At 37.0% G+C, this 22,394-nt stretch overlaps 1 protein-coding gene across 4 annotated transcripts in view; it reads right to left on the bottom strand.

Annotated features, from left to right (window-relative positions):
* Positions 1-22,394, bottom strand: part of Ect2 (epithelial cell transforming 2) — a 62,552-nt gene that overhangs the window by 9,876 nt on the left and 30,282 nt on the right. For all 4 annotated transcript variants that reach the window (XM_090342263.1, XM_090342234.1, XM_090342244.1 and 1 more), the window contains 6 exons: positions 21,982-22,078; positions 18,171-18,252; positions 12,077-12,155; positions 11,557-11,676; positions 4,867-5,005; positions 2,877-3,031 (listed from right to left, as the gene is read on the bottom strand). In XM_090342263.1, coding sequence (XP_090198389.1) covers positions 2,877-3,031; positions 4,867-5,005; positions 11,557-11,676; positions 12,077-12,155; positions 18,171-18,252; positions 21,982-22,078 — 672 coding nt within the window. The remainder of the gene's footprint in view (positions 1-2,876; positions 3,032-4,866; positions 5,006-11,556; positions 11,677-12,076; positions 12,156-18,170; positions 18,253-21,981; positions 22,079-22,394) is intronic.

Here is a 22,394-nt window from a genome sequence, read left to right as displayed (position 1 = left end):
CATAGTATTATAGAAGAAATTGCCTAGGGCTAAACCTAATAAATGCACACTTTCAAAGAAACTTTCTTTATGGTTTTATTTCTGGAGAGACAGTCACAAGTATGAGACCTAATTCAGTGCAGTATTTCCTTTTTCATTTCATCTTTCTCTGATGTACAAATACTATTTTCAAACTTAAAGAGTGAAAGTGACAGCATGGCTAAAAAGCTAAAATACTGGTGACTTAACTCCTTAAATGTCCAGAATACAAAATGTATCAATTATATATAATGAATCTCAACTCCTAGGGTGCCCAATTTTGGTAATGTAAATTATATATATTTAGACAACGTTTTTCTTCGATATAGTTAAATATTTTCAAGACACTAACTCAAGGCTTCTTACAAATGTATTACATATGAACTGTGGTTTTTAGTGCAGCACTTGGGCTTGAACCGAGTGGTGGTGCTTGCTAGGCAGGTGCTGTTCCACCTTGGCCATGCCACCCGTCCAGTGAAGTCTTAAATGGATGCAAGGACTCTGCTGCAGTGAATCTCTATATTTCATTATTTTGTTTTTGAATTGGCACGCATTTATAGAATGTGGGGTTTTAGGGTATATTTCCACTTGTGCACCCAAGGCGCTTCTTCCCTTCCTCCCCCACACCCATACCCTCCAAACAGCATGCAGTAAGGTTCATTATTCTGGTTTCATGTATCTATTCAATTTACAAAGAATTCTAAAAGCAACATTTTCAGAATGAAATAATTTTGAGGTATAAGAAAAAGCAGAACATGAATATTTGCTGCCACCTGGTGGATAACTATGAAATTCTTGCATTTTTGCTTCTATCTCATTCTTATGTTGTTAGTCATTGTAGAGCTGATAACTGTATATATATTTTTAGTCAACCTTTTGCACTGATTACATTTCAGTAGTGGCATTGTAAATCTAGAAACACCTGTTTAAAACCTCTAGTCTCACATCTCACAACTGCAGACGTCATTTCTATAACACTGCAAAAAAAACCTCTAATATATATGTATACCAGTCACTGGAAGAAAATGTTCTTCCTTAAAATGACTAGCTCTGGAAGCTTCTGGCATCTCCATCTTTTTCCTTTGTCAATATATGCTTGTGTGCTCTAGCACTGTTTCCCTCTATGAACCATTTTTTGAAACATTATTTAAAAAAATAATAATAAAGGGGCTGGAGTGGCTTAGGAGTGCCTGCCTAGCACACATGAAGCCCTGGGTTTGATTCCTTGGTACCACATACACGGAAAAGGCCAGAAGTGGTACTGTGGCTCAAGTGGTAGAGCTTTAGCCTTGAGAAAGCCCAAGGACAGTCAGAGCCCAGCCCAGGCCCCGAGTTCAAGCCCCAGGACTGGCAAAAGAAAAAGTAAGCCATGTGCTGGTGATTCACACCTGTAATTCTAGTTTCTCAAGAGGCTGAGATATAATGGTGGAGATTTGAAGCCAGCCAGGGCAGGAAAGTCTATAAAAGTCTTATTTCCAATTAACCACCAAAATGCTGGAAGTGGAATTGTGGCTCAAGTGGTCTACCATAAGTCAAGGGACAGTGCCGAGAACCTGAGTTCAAACCGCATTATCTCCTGCTGCCTGCCCATATGAGGAAATGATCAGAAAATAAACTGGGAAAATGCTAGGAATTAAAACTTTAAATGACTATTTTGAAGAAACTCCAGTTTCAAGAAAACACAGAAAAATAATTATCAGAGACTCTTAACAGAGATGCAACTGAAAAATGTATTAACAAAATTAAAAACGTAACAGAAGGCATCAATATCAAAACATCAAATCAAAAAAGTTATTAAGTTCAAAGACTATTTGAAAATATAGGTCAAGAACAAAAAACAAAAAGAATGAGGAAAACATGCAGTAACTTCCAAATTAAGAGGAACAAATATTTGGATTACTGAGGTTCAATGATGTGAGAATGCCAAAGGTATATAATAGCTAAATTAGAGAAATGGGAATACAAAACTTCCCAAAGCTAGAGGATATACATATACAGGTACAGTAATACCTGCTAAGCAAGCACAAAGCACTGAGTTCAAACCACTGTACTACCAAAAAGTAACAATAACAACCACTAACACTATATTAAAATAGTAAGATAGGCAATATAGAAAAATGTAAAATGGACATTAAAACTTCAAAGTGAAGGGAAAAAGGAACAAACTGGATTCTCTATTACTGTATTTTCTTTAGTCTGTGGGAGGAGGGCTTAATATTGTGATTTGTTTCCTAACTTTAGAATCTTACTGAGTTGGTATCCTTTCAAAATAGTTACAATACTTAAAAAGTTTGAGACTAAAAATGTTTTAAGTCTCATGATAATCTCAAGCAAAATTCAGTAAAGGTCTAAGAATCAGAAAATAGTAGACCAAGAAACAATGTACTTATAACCTGACTTACAGAATTGTAATTCCTCTGTGCAACTACATCTATATCATCATCATCATCATCATCAACATCATATCTTAAGGGATTTACTTTACTACAACCAAATTAGAAAAAAAGTTGTAAATATTATGTATCAATAATTGTCTTAAGTATAGATTAAATTATCCAATTAAATGACTGATTAAATATAAAAACCACATAGTATGTTACAGAAGTTTTACTAAATAAGTTAAGAGCTAGCAAGCCAAGAGAGTATGCTTTGAGCCAAGGACTCAATATGTTTCCTTGTGCCTAAACCTTACAAAATATTTTCCAAAACAATTTATGAAATTAGTTTTTCTGCATCCACACAAACCTAAAACTCTCCTATATTAATTCTGTAGTCATTGGAAATGTACAAACTTACTGTGAATGCACTGCCCTAAAAGTTTACACTTTGAATTCAGCCAAATTTTCCAAAGAACTTACAGCATCTGCTTTACAAATGGTGTTGGCTACGTGTCGACACAGCATCTTCAGCCAGTTTTCCTTGGGAAGGTCATCTGATGTCATCTGGAAACTGAGCAGTACATTTGCCTGCTCTGTTGGTGGCCGCACAAGCAGGGCAAATGCATTATGGCAATCTAAGGTTCAAGAACAAACAAATATTATTATTAAAACACAGGCTCAATGGTTTCCTTCATTTGTCAAAATTAGTATAAACCATGGAATCTCCTAGAAGAGGTTTACAATAGGGCAAAACCTAGATACATAAGGCCATATAGGATTAGGCTAAGTAAAAGTACCTCCAAGATATAGAAACAAGAGCCATATCAGGTATGACTGTTGTTCTTAATGTACTGTGTTATTTCTCATCTTACCTTGTGATCTGATATATTATATATATGTTTATTTGAAATAGGATAAGGAAGGGGGGAAACAACATGAGGGGAGGGGTAGGGGAGGGAAATGGGGACAAAAACATGAGAAGGGGTAGCAAAGATTGTTAAGAAATGTGCCTTCTATTGGCAAATATGTGACCCTTCTATTAATTACAATAAAAATTATTATTAAATAGTGTTTTCCATCATACTCAATATTTCTATAATGAAGTTTAAACAAATAAGAAATTAGGTATCACAGAGCCCCAGTGGCTCATACCTAAATCCTAGCTACTCAGGAGGCTGAAATCTGAGGATCATGGTTCAAAGGCAGATTGGGTAGGAAGTCGGTGAGACCCATCTCCAATTAACCACCAGAAAACTGACAGTGGTGCTGTGGCTCAAAGTGGTAGAGTGCTAGCCTTGAGAGAAAGAGCTCAGGAACAGTGCCTACATCCTAAATTCAAGCCCCACAACCAACAAAAAGAATAGGTGTAATGTCTTAGAAATCTAGTATTTAAGTTTCAAACTAAAAGAGCATTATAAGAATAAAAACGTAGGGGAGGGATGGGTAAGAATGTTGTAAGGGCTAACGTTGCTCAGGATATACTGTATTCATAAACTGCTTTGTTAAATGGCAACTCCTTTGTAAACTACTTGAAGATATTAATTAAAAAAAATAACCTACTTGAAAGTAGATATAAAAAATACCTAAATATTAAAACTTATAAACTATTTTGGATCAAGTTGCTAAAAAGAGAACTTACTTTAAACCAAAAAGCTAAAATCCTCCCAAATGGATTCACAGAAAATAACTGACTGGTTCCAAGAGCATGGCCTAGAGTAGAGTGTTTCCCCAGCATGCATGAAGTCCTGAGTTCGATTCCTCAGCACCACATACTCAGAAAAGGCTACAAGTGGTACTGTGGCTCAAGTGGTAGAGCACTAGCCTTGAGAAAGTGCAAGGACAATGCCCAGGCCCTGAGTTCAAGCCCCAGGACTGGCAAACAAAAGAAAAGAACTAGTTCATGTAATCCTTAGTAAACCCAGACTTTGACAATGAGTGGAAAGTTAAAATCTCTAAGAATCCCTCCAGAGGTTTGTGTCTCAAATCCTAGCTACTCAGGGAGGCTGAGATCTGAGGATCACGGTTAGAAGACAACTCCAGAAAGAATGTTTATAAAACTAATCTCCAATTATCCAACAAAAAGCCACAAGAGGGCTGTGGATCAAGAGTCTAGCCTTGAGCAAATAAGCTCTGGGACAGTGCCCGGATGCACAGGTAATAGACAGGTAATCACTTTTGGATTCTGAAAAAATAAATAGATTTCAATGTGAGGAAAAGATAACTAAAGATACTTAAATACATGACCATTTCAAAGCTCACTGACTCATAAGGGTTATGAATAGTGTTTATGGTAAAGTACACTTTCATTTGCAACAATACACTTTGTACTTCAAAGAGAAGCTGCGATAAAAGCATGAGACCATCTGTTTGACCAGATCAACAACTATACATAGCTTATCCATTCATAAAAATATAGGTAAATATAAGCTTTCATTATTTAACCAATAACTTACCAGTGAGTATGCCATACCTTCTGTTTCTCTTATGTCCAACACCTTCTTGATCTGAGAAAGAGGCATGAGGTGAATATGCTTAAGGGAAGCAGGAGGTCGAGTGTGGCCAGGAGGACTTTTAAAAGTGCCAATAACTTTATGCCGTTTTCTTGCTATCTAATTATAGAAAATTAAAATGTCATAATTAGTCATTTGAAAAACAAGACCAAATATTTCCAAATAAAAGTGACACTAGTTACAAAAACTGACAACTAATTTAGCACAGTTCAGATGTGATAAAACTATGGTTGTAACCATGTGCAGAAAGGCACATGGAAGGGAATTTGCCAAAAGTCCCTTAAGCCAGGTGCTGGTGACTCACACTGTCATAGTAATTCCTCAGGATGCTGAGCTCTGAGCAGAGTAGTTGGAAGCTAGCCTGAGCAGGAAAATCCAAGAAACTCAATCATCAGTTAAGCACCTAGAAACCAGAAGTGAAGCTATAGCTCAATAGACCATCAGCCCTGAGAAAAAGAACTCAGGGACAGTGTCTAGACCATAAATTCAAGCACCAGCACCAACACCAAACAAACAAACAAACAAAACAAACAAAGTTCTACAGAGCCAGAAGAACTGCAAAAAGCAAGATCAAATTATCAAAATATGAAGGAGTGGACAGGAGTTTGGCCTAGTGGTAGAGTGCTTGCCTAGTATGCATGACACCCTGGGTTCCTCGGTGTATGTGGTTCCTCGGTACCACATACACAAAGTGGTGCTGTGGCTCAAGTGGTAGAGTACTTTAATAAAAAGCTTTGAGTTCATGAGGAGGACATTAGTTGCCATAGGATCTCTGTAGAGTTCAAAACCAGAAATTTAAGAGTAGAATTCAACACTTCAGATACTACACAGTGATTAAGCAACAAAAATTAATGTACATGTTTCGTGCACTTACTATGACTTTCATTCTACTAACTAAAGGAAGCATTAACAAAGTAATCATTGAAGTAATAAGTTACAAATAAACACAAAGTAATGCTTTTGGCTGTATCTTTTCCCTTAACCAAATCCTCTTGTAAACAAAAGAGACAGATTAAGGTAACATTGGAAACTGAGTAAACTCAGAAAGTATCTTGTCATTCAGTATATACCAAGATTTTATGAATTTTATAGCATGTTCACACTTTCTACTTTCTCTTTCCACCTTCATAAAAGCCTAGCCTATTTACCTTTTTAAAACATACTTCTTTCTGGCTCAGTTCTATAACCCTTGCTCCTCAGGAGGCTGAGATCTGAGAAGTGAGATTTAGAGCCAAGGCAGACAAATCTAAGAGATTCTCATCTCCAATTAACCTGCAAAAAGCCAGAAGCACAGGTATGGCTCAAATGATAGAAAAAGCAAAACCGCTCTAAGTGTGGGGGGGATAAAAAAAGACATAGGAGAGGAACATATATCCATCAATCCAAAATCTTTTAAGCGTTTTTCTTTTTAAAATTTAGTTATTTATTGTTTATGTGGTACTAAGGAATCAAACCCAGAGCTTCAGGCATGTTAGGCAAGCACTCAACCACTAAGCCACATTCCCAGCCCCCCAAATTAGTTTAGTTTCAGATAATGTCTATTTTAAGTTTTCACCATGTTAAGAAAGTACCATGGGTCCAAGAGTGTAACCTAGTGGTAGAGTGCTCTTGCCTAGCATGCACACAGCCCCGGTTCCATTCCTTGGTACCACATACTCAGAAAAAGCTGTAAATGGTGCTGTGGCCCAAGTAGCAGAGCACTAACCTTGAGCAAAAAAACTGTTCAAGGACAGGGCCCAGACCCCGAATTTATGCCCCAGGAAATGACCCCCCCCCAAAAAAAATAAAAGAGTACGTTTTTCATTTCAGCTTGCCTGAATTTTATTTCTCTTAAAGCAGTTAGACACTAAGAGTTTACTTAGCAGTATGAACTTCAACTGAAGTCCAAATTTATGTTAATAGAGCAGTTCCACCTAAAAGATTCTGAGACAGAAAAGCTACAAGGAAATAAGAGTAAAAAGTCACACTTAGTAGGGGCTAGTGGCTTAGAGCCTACAAGTGGTGGCTAATGATGTGAAGTAGAAAGGAAGCCAATGAGCCAGTTACAGAAGGAAGATATTAAAGATATAAGAACCCCCCGAAAATCAAAATATGTTATGGCTGCATGGTAATAAAGGATAAGGCGCTAAAATGGTTGTCATTACCAATGGATGAATGGAGAAAGTAGACCTGGGCAGTTGGAACAGGAAAAAATTTACAAAGCCTAAAGAAGTAAACAAATAGAAGCAGTTAAACCATTAAAATAATATAAAGTCAGATGAAAGCATGATTGGAATTCATTCCTTTGCCTGGCCCTTTTTCTCAAAAGCAGGTAGGAAAGACTAAAATCCTTACTTACAGAGACACAGTTTAAAATTAACTAGCACTTTTTATCTTTTGCCAGACCTAGAGCTTGAACTCAGGGCCTGAGCACTGTCCTTGGGCTTTCTGAAGGCTAGAGATCTACCAATTTAGCCATAGCACCACTTCTGGCTTTTTCTATGTATGTGGTACTGAGGAATCAAACCCAAGTGTTGTGCATGATAGGCAAGCACTCTACCAGTAGGTAAAAGTATCAGTCTGTGCTCAGACTGACTTCGAATGACAATTCTCAGAAACCAGCTTTCTGAGTAGCTTTTTTGTACTTTAAAAGATATATAGAAGTTGGGCACAAAAGGACCTGAGACTCCAATTAACCTCTAGAAAATAGAAAGTGGGGTCTGGCTCAAGGGTAGGGCAGAAGCATTGAGGTGAAGAGCTCAGGGACAGCGCCCAGGCCCAGTTCAAGCTCCAAGAACCATCAAAAAAAAAAAAAAAAAAAAATTCTATTACTGAGGGGCCAGGAGTTTGGCCTAGTGGTAAAATGCTTGACTACCATGCAGAAAGACCCAAGTTTGATTCCTCAGTACCACCTACACACAAAAAAAGCCAGAAATGGTACTGCGGCTCAAGTGGTAGAGCTCTAGCCTTGAGAAAGCCCAAGGACAGCGCTCAAAACCTGAATTCAAGCCCTGGGATTGGCAAAAGTGTGTGTGTGTGTAATTGGCCAAGTAAAAATATTACGTATCATTAAATTTATAACTAGAAAACTGAATCATGAACACAAGTAGTTTGTGGTGAGATTATATTTTACTGCAACTATTCTATGTATAGGCATGCCTTGGTCTCTAAGATTCCCATGTGTTTTATAATCAAATAGTAATGTTCATGATATAAATAGGACAGCACTTTAAGAAAAGCAATGTAGAAGAGGATAAAAGGAAGAGTGAAGATTTTAAAGGAAACGGAAAAGCATAATCACTTTGATGATGGCAAAAGGAAGTTATCTAGTTTAAGAGAAATATCAAATGAGTCTTCTTAATGTCTTTTTCATGAAAATCAACCTTTTTCTGAGATAATGAAAAATGCACTTTTTATTCATCTAGCCTGTTTAAAAACATGCATCGAAAAGTGTTGCAAAAGTACATAAATATATTGTTCCCTCAGTTATGAATGAGAGCTTAGCTGGGTACAGTATTCTTGGCCGGTAGTTATTTGACTTCAGGGCATGGTATATATCGTTCCAATCTCTTCTTGCTTGCATGGTCTCTGCTGAGAAATCTGGGGTTATTCTGATTGGTTTGCCTTTTTAGGTGATTGTTCTCTTCTCCCTGACTGCTTTTAGGATCCTATCTTTGGCCTCTATTGATCCAGTTCGGATTATAATGTGGTGGTGGGATGTCCTTTTCTGGTCAGGTCTGTTTGGGGTTCTAAAAGCTTCTTGTATCTGGATGGGCCTGCCCTTCTGGATATTTGGGAAGTTCTCTGAGATGATTCCCTGAAGTATATTTCCAATACCATTGACCTCTTTCTCTAGACCCTCCTCAATAACAATTAGCCTTAAATTAGGCTTCTTAATTATATCTTGGACCTCCTATAGCGTCTTCTCATATTTCCTAAATTTGAATTGACTCATTTTCTGTTATTTTTCTATAATAACTAAATTATCTTTAACCCTGGAAATTCTCTCTTCTGCATTGTCTAACCTGCTATCAAAGCTATCTACTTTATTCTTCATCTCCCTTGCTTCTAATTGCTCACCCTGTACTAGAATTAACTCCAAATGGATCAAAGACCTGGAGGTAAAAGCTGACACACTGAAAACTTTACAAGAAGGAATAGGAGATACACTAGACCTCCTTGGCACAGGTCGAAACTTTCTTAATAAGGACCAAGAATCACAACAAATCAGAGAAAGGCTGGATAAGTGGGACTATATTAAACTGTAGAGCTTCTGTATGGCAAAGGACATAGCTGGTAAACTAATTAGGAAGCCTACAGAGTGGGAGAAGATCTTCACCAACCATACAACAGACAAAGGCCTCATATCTAAAATATATCAACAGCTCAAAAAAGTGAATCAATCCAAAACTAATCTCCAAAGTAACAACCATCCCATTAAAAGATGGGCCAAAGATTTAAAGAGAGTCTTCTCTAAAGAAGAAACAAAAATGGCCTATAGACACATGAAGAAACGCTCAACATCTCTGGTCATAAAAGAAATGCAAATCAAAACAACTCTAAGATTCCACCTCACTCCAGTTAGAATGGCCAGGATCAAGAAAACTAATAACAGATGCTGGAGGGGATGTGGCCAGGAGGGATCACTACTACACTGTTGGTGGGAGTGCAAACTCGCTCAACCACTATGGAAAACAGTATGGCAATTCCTCAAAAGACTAAACATAGAGTTCCCCTATGACCCAGCCATTCCACTACTTGGCATTTACCCAACCATCCAGAAACTAGGGCATACTAAATCCACCAGCACAACAATGTTCATTGCAGCACTATTTACCATAGCAAAGATATGGAACAAACACCTAGATGTCCGTCAGTTGATGAGTAGATCAACAAGATGTGGTATTTGTACACAATGGAATTCTATGCTACTGTCAGAAAGAATGACATTGCCCCATTTGTTGGGAAATGGAAAGACTTAGAAAAGATCATATTAAGTGAAGTAAGCCAGACTCAAAGGAAGATAGGCTCAATGGTTTCCCTAATTTGTCATAATCAGTAGAAACCTGCTCTCCTAGCAGAGATTTACAATAGAGCAAAACCTTGATACAAAAGGCCATATAGTAGGACGCTAAATGAAAGGATCTCTAGGATATAGAAACGTAAGCCATATAATGAATGATTGTTGTTCTTAATGTACTATGTTATCTCTCATCTCTTTTGCTGTCCCTTGGTTATCTCATATCGTTACAGTATCTCACTTTGTTACCTGATATATCGGATATATTTGTACTTGGTTATTTGAAATTGGATAGGAACGGGGGGGAAAACAAGATGAGGGGTGGGGGTTGGGGGGAGGGAAATGGGGACCAAGACAAGTGAAAGGGTATCAATGTATGGGAATTAATGCACCATCTATCTGGCAAATAGCATGTAACCCTTCTATTAATTACAATAAAACATAGTACATAAACATAATACAATTACTACTTGTGAGATATTAAGAGAATAGATAAACATGTTGTGTGTTTGGTTTTGTGCCCATCCTAGGGCTTGAAGTCTGGGGCTTGACACTGTTCCTGAGCCTTTTTGTTCAAGAATAATGATCTGCCAGAATCTATTCCAAGTGGATCAAAGACCTTAAGGTAAAAGCAGATACCTGAAAATAGAACAGGAAGGCATAGGCGAAATACTAGGGCTCCCTGGCACAAGTTGAAACTTTAATAGAAGTCCAAAAGAATAAATCAAAGAATCAAATCAAAGAATAAATGGGGTTGCATTAAATTGCAAAGCTTTTGCATAGCAAAGGATATAACTAGCAATATAAATAGAAAGTCCACAGAATGGGCAAAGACCTTGAAACTCAAAAATTAAATCCCCCCCCAAAACAAATCCTCAATGAAAACAACCACCCCATTAACAAGTAGGCAAAGACTCAGACTTCTCTGCAGAAGTAAGAATGGTCAACAGATATGCAAAGAAATAAATGCCCAACATGTCTGGCCATAAAAGAAATGCAAATCAAAACAACATTAATAACAAAAACAGAATGGTATCGGCACAAAAACAGATCAGAAGATCAATGGAACAGAAAATCCAGAAATGAAACGACATACTTTAAGTCAACTTATATTCGACAAAGGAGTCAGAGATATACAGTGGAATAAGCACAGCTTCTTCAATTATTGCTACTAAGAAAACTGGGTAGCAAACTAAAACTGATCCTAGTCTGTCACCATGCACAAACATTAACTTAAAATGCATCAAAGACCTCAGTATCAGACCTGAAATTCTGAAACTGCTACACGACAGAGTAGGAGAGACACTGGAACTCGTAACACAGGCAGAAACTTCCTGAACAGAGTCCCAGGGTCACAACAGATTGGAGAGAGACTCAACAAATGGGACTACCTAAAAATAAAAAGTGCTGGAATCAAACCTAGGACCTTGAATATGCTAGGCACATGAGATCTACCACAGAGTTACATTCGTAGCCCTTATACTTAATAAATCTTCTAAAAGCACTGTATTGTATTAAATGAACAACTGTTCTGATGTAAAAGAATACAAGTCTACTTCAAGCGTCTATGACACTTCAATAATTGCTTGTTTTAAATATTCAGGGAGTCACAGACATCACTGCTATTCTACTGTACCAAGTACAAACCTACCTCGAGGCAGTCATTGAAGAGAAAGAGAGTTACTTGTTCACCTCTGTCACAGGGGTACTCGCCTAGAGAAATTGTTTCAACTCGCTGCACTAAGCTTCGGTGAGAAGATAAAAGATTAGCCTGTAGAGATAGAAAACATTAATAAAAGAAATGAGAACAGTTGGTATCAATAATTTTTAGGAAGGTGTCATTTAAAACAAAGTAGTGCCAAAACTGCTTATACATTATACGAAGACCATAAGAAGAGTTGGGCACCAGGGGCTCACACCTGTACTCACAGCTACTTTAGAGGTTGAGATCTTAGAATCGCAGTTGGAAATCAAGCTGGCCAGTATAGTCTATTAGATTCTTAGTTCTATTTAAGTACACAGAACTGTGGTTGAAGTGGTAGTGTCAGTCGTAAACAAAAGAGCTCAGGACCTGCACCCAAGCTCCAAGTTCAGTCAAGCTCCACGAGACAGACAGACAGACACACTCTCTCTCTCTCTCTTTGAAATAGACAATAATCAAAAATTCTTACTGGGCATCCATCTACTTCATAAACAACATCAAAAATTTGCTTCTGTGCTTCTGTTTTTCTTTTATCTTCATTGATATGCCTGAAAAAAAATAATAGGTTACTTTTTAAAAACATCTTTTAATATAGAATGATACAAATACATCTCATCATACAAAAACAGTTTTTTCATATGAATCTAGTTTAGCTTTGACTGAATCAGATTTTTTTTAAAAAAATGTTTTAAAGTATCATACTACATTAAACAATATGCAATAGAATCTTTTAGTAAAATATGCCTTACTAAGTATGCCCTACTACATTCTTTATCACCATACATTTTCTAAACACATTAAGCCTGTACAAAGCTCCCATGTTAACAAACAAAACATCAAAGTTCTAAATGTAAGTTTAATCAAGGCTTATGTAAGTCATTCCCAAGTCATATGCTAATCACTTCACTGAAGACTAAGACTATTGCTTCCAGACAAATATAATAAGATGGAGTACATTTATCCATCTGCCTGAAACAACAATGAAGCCAATCAAAGCAAAGAAAGCTGATTTGACATCGGGAAACTCAAAATGTAGTGACTGTACAGAAGCCTTGTCAGAGATTTTATCTTATTACATAACGAAGTACTCACACTGGTGAAAAGCCTTAACAATATAAGGGAAAGCTCATAACACAATACCAGAAAATTGACAGTGGAGATAAATTATGAAAGAAATGTAGAAATCTCACTATTATGTGGTGCAAATGCTATAGAAGTGAGAAATGTGGGAAAGCTTACACCTGGAGTTCACACCTTGCCTAACATCAACCAATTCACAAAGTAAGGAAACTTTAACAAATGTAAGCCATGTGGACACTTCTGGGGAGGGGGGAGGAGGTTGGATCTTGTTCTACTTAAGAAATTTCATGATAGAAAGCTCTAAATGTAGGAAATGAAAAAAATCTTTCTTCATGTCTCAATCTTTACTTGACATCAGAAAATTCACATTGGTGAGAGAATTATAAAAGCAAGGAATCAGGGCATATCTTGTTACATGTGGTTCAGAACTTAATTAACAATGGAAAATTCATACTAGAAACTATACAAATACGAAGAGTTTACACTGAGAGTAAATATCTGCCAACTAAAATTATTGTACCCAGCAAATTTGTCTTTTAAATCCGATGGAGAAAGGAACAACATTCAGAATAGCTACCACCAAAACACTAGACTTTTTAAAAAGCTGATGAAGATGGGGTAGAGAATTACACACTGTTAGTTAGAATGGTCACTAAGGAAATCGGTATGAAAGTTCCTCAAAAATCCAAAATTAGAAGTACCATATGATCCTACATACTCCACTCAAATTATACATCTAAAGAAATCCAAGCTAACATGTTTACTGCAGCAATACTCACAATAGCCAAGAAACATAATCAGCCTACGTGCCTGCCAATGGATGAAGTGATGCATCGAAATTACATAAACCTAACGGAATATTATTTTGCCATGAAGAATTAAATTATGTTTTCATTCACAGGGAAATAAATGGAACTGCAGAGAATCATGTAAAGCAAAGTAAATTCAAAGTAAATAATTCACAGGCACCAGACACTCATGCCCGTAATCCTAGCTATTCATGACGCAGCCATCTGAGATCAGCAGCTCAAGACCAGCCCAAGCAAGCAGGGTGCGGTGGCTCATGCCTATAATCCTAGCTACTCAGGAGGCTGAGATCTGAGGACCTCAGTTCAAAGCCAGTCCAGGCACAAAAGGACCTGAGACTCTTATCTCCAATTAACTGTTACAAAATGGGAAGTGGGGCTTTGCTCAAGGATAGGTTGGTAGCCTTGAGCTGAAAAACTTAGGGACAATGCCCAGGCCAATTGAGTTCAAGCCCATGACCTACAAAAGAAACAAACACAAAACACCAGCCTTGGCAAGATAGTTTATGAGACCCGTATCTCCAATTAACCACCAAAAAGCCTAAAGTGGAGCTGTGTTTCAAGCAGCAGAGCACTAGCCTTAAGCAAAAAATGCTCAGGGACAAGCCTTGAGTTCAAGCAATAGTAGTAATAATATGAACTGGATGACATTGATCTCTCTGAAGAGCATTTACTCATAACCTACTTATGGAATTGTAACCTCTTTGCACCACTACTTGGTAATAAAAAAAATTAATTAAACTCCTAATTTTAAATTCAATTACAAGTGGCTGAGATGTGGCTTTATAGTAGAGTGATTTCCTAGTATGTGCTAGGCCTGGAGTTCGATCCCACCACTTCAAAAAGCAGTAAAGGACCAAGAGCATAGCCTACTGGTAGAGTGCTTGCCTGGCATACACAAAGCCCTGGGTTCAATGCGTTGGTATCAAATACAGAAAAGTGGTACTGTGGCTCGGTGGCACAGTTGCTAGCCTTGAACAGTAAGTGTCTCAGGACAGTGCTCAGGCCCTGAATTCAAGCCCCAGAACTGACACAAAAAATAAAAGCAAAACTGAACAAACAAAACCAGTAAAATACATAAATAAAACATAGGATAGGAAGGCATTGCACATCTAAAGGAAATTACCAAAGTGAATGTTGACACCAGGACTCTGGAACTCACCATATAATCTTGGTGGAAATAGAAAACAGAAAAATTTAAGCCGGCACCCGAATGCCAGTTTATGCGTATGATCCTAGCTACTTAAGTCGGGAAGCTGAGATGTGAGGATCGCAGTTCAAATTCAGCCAAGACAGGCAAGTCTGTGGGACTCCATGTAAAATAAAACTACTCGGGAAAAAGAGCTCAGAGAGATAGCACCCAGGTCCAGAGCTCAAGCTCTAGGACTGAAAAAATAATTTAAGTTGGCAGTTCATTGAAGAGCTTTCCACACATCATCTAACCTTATCAGTCTTACCAGCAATTTAGCCAAAAGAACCAAAAGCACAATTCCAAATATCTGTTTATAAATGTTCATGGCAGTTTTCTTCATAATAGCTAGAAACTAAAACTAATAATATAAAAGTTATGCTAGGGGTGGGGGAGTAAGAACCAGACAAAAAACTCAGTTGAGATAAAATGCTCACAGTGACAGAACAACAGTTGTCTTGGGATAGGTAGGACAGGAAGAGACAGAAAAGAGGATTACCAAGGATCAAATTTCCTATTCAATGAGTAAAGAAAATATCCCTTACATTGTTAAGGTTATAGTTTCAAGGAAATATGCAGAAGTATTACAAATTAATCAGATTATGTATCTATACCAAAATAATACTTTATAAACTAAACTGGGCATGATAGTGCATCTTTACAATCCTCGTACTAAAGCAGCAGTTGGAGCAAGGGCAAGACTGTCTCAAATTTAATAAATGAATAAATAATTTGTTTATATAACCTATGGACATTTATGTTGTTCAAATTAAATTTTCTGGTTTACTTGAATGGCAATTTGTGAATTGGTGCTGTCATTATTTCCTTTATCGAAGAGGCTATGGTTGTTTCAACTAGCTTTAATAAGTATGTAATTCCTAAATTTATGCTCAAAAATCTCAAGAATTTTTATCTGGTCAAATTCTTTTTTTTTTGTTAGTCTTGGGGGCTTAGGCTCAGGGCCTGAGCACTGTCCTTGTACTGAGCGCTGTTCTACCACTAAGCCACAGCTCTTCCAGCTTTTTCTATGCATGTGGTACTGAGGAATTGAACCTAGGTTTTGTGCATACTAGGCGAGCACTCTACCACTAGGATCGAACTCCCAGCTATCTGGTCAAATTCTATACAGTTTATAAACAAATCAGCATTATAGTTCAATACTATAATTAGCTCTTGCAATTCAACATTTACTAAAAATCTGTTAGGAACAAGTCACATAGGGTAAGGATTTATTTTAAAATGTAAATATATATGTAAAGGTCAATATGCTAAAGTAATATACATTTCCTTTGTAATGTATCAATTTCATTCTAGATCTAAGAATAAGGAGGATTGACAGGAAAGCAACTCCTTTTGCAATAGCCTCAAAGAAAATAAAGTACCTAGGAATTAACTAAGAATGTTATATATTAAAAAAAAGGCAAATATCATGTAACCCTTCTATTAATTACAATAAAAAATATATTAAAAAAAAGAATGTAAAGGACCTTTTTGGTGAAAACTTTAAAACCCTGAAAAAGGAAATTAAAGCAGAACTGAGGAAATGGAAAATGGAAAAACCTCCCATGCTCCTGGATTGGAAGAATCAACATCATAAAAATGGCAATCTTGCCAAGGGCAATGCAATACCCATCAATATATCAATGTCATTCTTTAAAGAAATAGAAAAGGCAATCCAAAATTTCATATAGCAAAAACACTTCTTAGCAGAAAGAACAGCACAGGAGGAATTTCAATAGCAAGCTATAGTGACCAAAACAGCTTAGTACTGGCACAAGAACAGGCCTGAAGACCAATGGAATAGAACTGAGGACACAGATATTAAACCACAGACCTATGGCCACCTAATCTTTGATAAGGGAGCCAAAAAAATAGAATGGAAGAAAGATAGCCTCTTCAACAAATGGTGCTGGCACAACTGGTTAAGCACCTGCAGAAAACTAAAGTTGGATCCTTCTTTGTCACCCTGCACTAGGATTAATTCCAAATGGATCAAAGACCTCGAGGTGAAAGCAGATACACTGAAAACTTCACAAGAAGGAACAGGAGATACACTAGGCCTCCTTGGCACAGGTCTTAACTTTCTTAATAAGGACCAAGAATTACAACAAATCAGAGAAAGTCTGGATAAGTGTGACTGCATTGAACTGCAGAGCTTCTGTATGGCAAAGGACATAACTAGCAAATAAATTAGAAAGCCTACAGAGTGGGAGAAGATCTTCACTAACCATACAATGGACAAAGGCCTCATTTCTAAAATATATCAACAGCTCAAAAAATTGAATCGCTCCAAAACTAATCTCCAAAGAAACAACCATCCCATTAAAAGATGGGCCAAAGACTTAAAGAGAGTCTTCTCTGAAGAAGAAACAAAAATGGCCTATAGACACATGAAGAAATGCTCAACATCTCTGGTCATAAAAGAAATGCAAATCAAAACAACTCTAAGGTTCCACTTCACTCCAGTTAGAATGGCCAGGATCAAGAAATCTAGTAACTACAGATGATAGAGGGGATGTGGCCAGGAGGGATCACTACTACACTGTTGGTGGGAGTGCAAACTTGTTCAACCACTATGGAAAGCAGTATGGCAGTTCCTCAAAAGACTAAATATAGAACTCCCCTAAGACCCAGCAATTCCACTACTTGGCATTTACCCAATCATCCAGAAACAAGGACAGACTAAATTCACTAGCACAATGATGTTCGTTGCAGCAGTATTTACCATAGCAAAGATATGGAACCAACCTAGATGTCCCTCAGTTGATGAGTGGATCAACAAGATATGGTATTTATACACAATGGAATTGTATGCTGCTGTCAGAAAGAATGACATTGCCCCATTTGTAAGGAAATGGAAAGACTTAGAAAAACTCATATTAAGTGAAGTAAGCCAGACTCAAAGGAACATAGGCTCAGTGGTTTCCCTCATTGGTCATAATCAGCTTAGCTTAGTGGTACAGTTGCTTGCCTAGCATGCACAAAGGACCAGGTTCAATTCCTCAGTACCACATACATTAGAAAAGCCAGAAGTGATTTGTCATTATCAGTAGAACCTTGGGCTCTCCTAGCAGAGATTCACAACAGAAAATCTAGATACCTAAGGCCATATTGATGCTAAATGTAAGGACCTCCCGGATATATAAACAAAGGCCATATAATCAGTGATTGTTGTCCTTAATGTACTATGTTATCTCTTATCTCTTTTGCTGTCCCTTGGTTATCTCATATTGTTACAAAATTTCACCTTGTTATCTGATATATTTTATATATGCTTAATTGGTTATTTGAAATAGGAGAGGGAAGGGGGAAATCAAGATGAGAGGGGGAGACGGGAGGGAAATAGGGGACCATGACATGAGAAAGGTTATCAATATTTGTGAAATAATGTACCTTCTATCTGGTGAATATAATGTAAACCTTCTATTAATTATAATAAAAAAATATATGAAAAAAATGAGGATTGAAACAATACACAACACACTTACGTCATTACTTCTTTTAGTGATCCAATAGCTTTTTCTAATGTGCTTTTGTCAGGATTTTCATCAGCTGTATGCTTCTTAAGATCTGTAATAATAAGTAATTTTTATATGATTAACAACAAATTCAAGCTTGGAATGATGGTGCACGTCTATTCCCCCTCCCGATTCAGGTAGCATCAACAGGAGAATCTCAAGTTCAAGGCCATAAAAGAACAAGACCTGTCTCAAATACAGAAAGAGCTACTCTAGAGTGCTTCCTGGCACGTGCAATGCCCCCATTCAATCTCCAATACTATAAAACCCAAAATGGAAATCAATTAGTATTCCAGCTAAGGCTATCAGTCTTGATATAGTTCAGTTTTTCTTAATAAAAACTATATAGAATCATTGTTTAGCTAGGCGCTATAGCACATATCTATAATCCCAGCACTCAGAAGACAGAGGTCAGAGGGATCCCATTTGAAGCCAGCCTAGGCAACACAACCAAGACTGAATATGAAACCCAGTGGCACAGTGTTAACCTAACATTTGCCAAGTCCTGGGTTCAATCCTCAGCACACACTCAGGCACAGAAACACACACATCTTTACCAACATTCCCCTCAAAATCTCTCTTTTTATACACTTGCTAAGGTTTCCGCCATTTCTTAATTAACTATTTCCTCTTTTCCTTCTAGTAGAACTTGGGAACTTGTCACTCTGCAGTATTGAATGATCCTCACACACACTCCTCAATTATGATATAAATCATTATCTATCTTTCATTTCATATTGGGCTCAATATCTTGGTTACAAAGAGCATTTGGTGCCCTGAAGAACTAACTTTTGTTTGCAAGGAAGCTCATATGAAATATGTTGGCTTTTATTACTATGTTTCTTACCCACACTTGACACATATTAACAAACTATATTTAATCTAGTACCATGTGAAAAGCTCAAGATAACCAAATGATGGAATTCTCTCTCTCTCTCTCTCTCTCTCTCTCTCTCTCTCTCTCTCTCTCTCTCTCTCTCTCTCTCTCTCTCTCTCTCTTTTGTTTTTCTGTTGGTTGTGGGGCTTGAACTCTGGGCCGGAGCTCTGTCTCTGAGCTCTTCAGGTCAAGACTATTGCCCTACCCCTTGACACACAGCCCACTTCCCGTTTTCTAGTGGTTAATTGGAGCTAAGAGTTCAGAGACTTTAGTGCCTGGGTTGGCTTTGAACTGAGATCCTCAAATCTTAGCCTCCTGAGTAGCTAGGATTATAGGCATGAGCCACCTCATGGGCTTAAATGATGTAATGTTATGCAATGAAAGTACTTGGTGAAACAACAGTGAGTGGGGAGTTTTGCCTAGTGGTAGAGTGCTTGCCTAGTCGATTTTTCAATACCACATACATAGAAAAAGCCAGAAGTGGTGCTGTGTCTCAAGTGGTAGAGCTTTAGCCTTCAGAAAGCCCAAGAACAGTGTTCAGGCCCTGAATTCAAGCACCAGGACTGGTAAAAATAAATAAATAAATAAATAAAAGGCCTGAATGTTTTGACTATTTTAAAAACAAGTGGAGAACCTTTACTCTGCCAAGAGCCATTGGATATTTGTAACATCATGTGAAAATCATAACATTATCAGTACAAACATATACAACAGACAACTGTCAAGAAGCATACACGCCTGATTTCTCTGGCTTTATATAACTCAAGGGAATGAGCATTCCCTACTCTGATTTTAAAAAGTCCTTATAATTAGTAAAATAAGAGGGGTGGGGAAATCACTTTATAAGCCACTGCTACTAATTCTCAATTAACAAAGACAAAAAAATGCCAATTTTGGAATTAGTAGACAATTCCTATCACGCAAAACATTTTCCAGAAAAAATAGGTTAAACAGACACAAAATTAGCCTGTTACAATATAAGCCTGTTATCTGCTGTATGTTACTTTAAATTTAGAGATCAAATTATTTTATTTTAATTAATCTTTTGTATATGGTCTAAATATACAGTTGAGGCTGACCCCAAACATGCAAACCTCTTGAAGACTATGATTACAACTGTGCATGCATCACATCTGGAAAAAATTCTCAATTGCAGACTTTCTTACACTTTATAAATTAGCTTTTAGCTAGGCATCGAGGGCTTACGTCGGTAATCCCAGCTACTTAGAAAGCTGAGATTTGAGTATTAGTGTTCAAAGCCAGTCCAGGCAGCAAAGTCTGTGAGACTCTTATTTTCAATTAACCACCCAAAAGTCAGAAATGGAGCTGTGGCTTGAATGGAGAGTACTTGCCCTGAATGAAAAAGCTAAGAGAAGCACTTAGACTCCACTGTTTAAGCCCTAGTATCAGCACATAAATAAGTAAAGTATCTGTATTAATATTATGTATTAAACAAATGTATAATGGAATATACATATACCTTTCTTATACCTGAGACAAAATTCATTCATAAAAACTGAGCTATATATAAAACTACTGAGGTTTGCAGTTATAAGTTCTTAAAAAGATAGCTACTACTGGTTACTACTGGTTTCAACCATATATTAAACAGTCTAAGGCAAATTTAAAAGTGTAAAATATATGAAAAGGACTAAAAATTTGGGACACATGAAATCATCTCTGAGTTTGTAGATGAATTCTGTGTTCAAAATGATTTTGAATTAGCCACACATCATAAAGTAAAAGACTTTTCTAAAAAACAAAAAACAAAGCCAGGAGTGTGGCCTAGTGGTAGAGTGCTAGCCTAGCATGCATGAAGCCCTAGGTTCGATTCCTTCGTATCACATAAACTGAAAAAGCCAAAAGTGGTACTGTGGCTCAAGTTATAAAGCAATAGCCTTGAAAAAACCCCAAGGACTGGTCTTGAGCCACGATCCTCCGATCTTAGCCTCTTAAGCACGATATGAAAGCATTTGCTCAAAATTTGTGGTCAAATACTATCATCTAAATAGTCATACAACATAGGCTCCATGGTTTCCCTCATTTGTAATAATTAGAACACAGCTAGGACTCTCCTAGCAGAGGATCACAATAGCTCAAAAGCTATATGCATATGGTCATATAGGATGAGACTAAACAAAATGAACTTTAGGAAATGGAAACAAGAGATTATCTTTGTGATTATTGCTCTTAATAGACTATGCGATTTCTTTTCCCTTTTTCTCCCCTATGGTTAATCTCATGTGGTTACTGTATCTGACTTTGTTACCTGGTATATTGTATATATATTTATTGGAAATAAGGGATAGGGGGAAAAACAAAATGATTGGGAGTGGGGGGAGAGAAAGGGGGACAAAAACATGAGAAGGGGTATCAAGGTTTGAGAAGTAATGCACCCTACTACTTGATGAATGTAACTGTAACCCCCTCTATATATTACCCAAACAATAAAATAAATATTCAAACATTAAAAAATTTTTTAAAAATTAAAAAGAAAAGATAAAGCCCAAGGACAGTGACTGGGCCCTGAGTTGAAGCCCCAGGACTGGTTCAAAAAAAAGACAAAAGGGTATAAGTCAACACTCAACACAGCTGACACCAGAATAGGGGATCTTCAGGCAAGATTGTATTTTTATAGCAAGGATAACTACTTTCTAAGACAATTTATAATTATGTTTTCTAGGGAAAAGATAAATTTTAGTGCTAAAACCTAAGAATCTCTGAAAAATAGAAGAATTTCAAATGATAAAACTGTGATGGAGGCAAGGATAGATTACTGGTAGATGCCTTGAGTTCAAATTCTAGTACTGGCAAAGAGAGAGGACAAACCAGAAAGAGCCAGAAAGACAAAGAACTATTCCATAAAAATATCTAAAGTAATCTGCAAATAGATCAGAAAAGTACCATTTAAAAGCAATGCAACGCTGGGCAACCTCTGTACTGGTCGGATGAGAAGTTCAACAAGGCTTTGTCGCCCACATTCTGGTTTAGCTTGATTTATCTGAAAGAAATTTATTAAAAAAAAAAAAAAAACTTCAAAAGTTTTTTAAAGTGTCATGTGAAGTTTCAGGCAAAGCACAATAACGGAATATTCTCCCAAGGCTAAGGTGACTCTTAGCTAATAGAGGTCAGTATTTCACATAGAAAGTAAGCTTTTCTACACAATCTTTTATGTATCCTACATGAAGTTTCTTTTAGACCAAATCATTTAAAAGGAAAATATTAACTATGTTGACACCATAAGATAAACTACAGCAATGGTGGAAAAAAATTTAAATCATATTATGTTTTGACAATTAAAGTACATATAACTTTTT

Source organism: Megascapheus bottae, chromosome 1, assembly GCF_031878675.1.
Source record: "Megascapheus bottae isolate mThoBot1 chromosome 1, mThoBot2.hap1, whole genome shotgun sequence".
Classification (NCBI taxonomy): Eukaryota; Metazoa; Chordata; class Mammalia; order Rodentia; family Geomyidae; genus Megascapheus; species Megascapheus bottae.
This window is presented reverse-complemented; position numbering and strand designations above follow the sequence as displayed.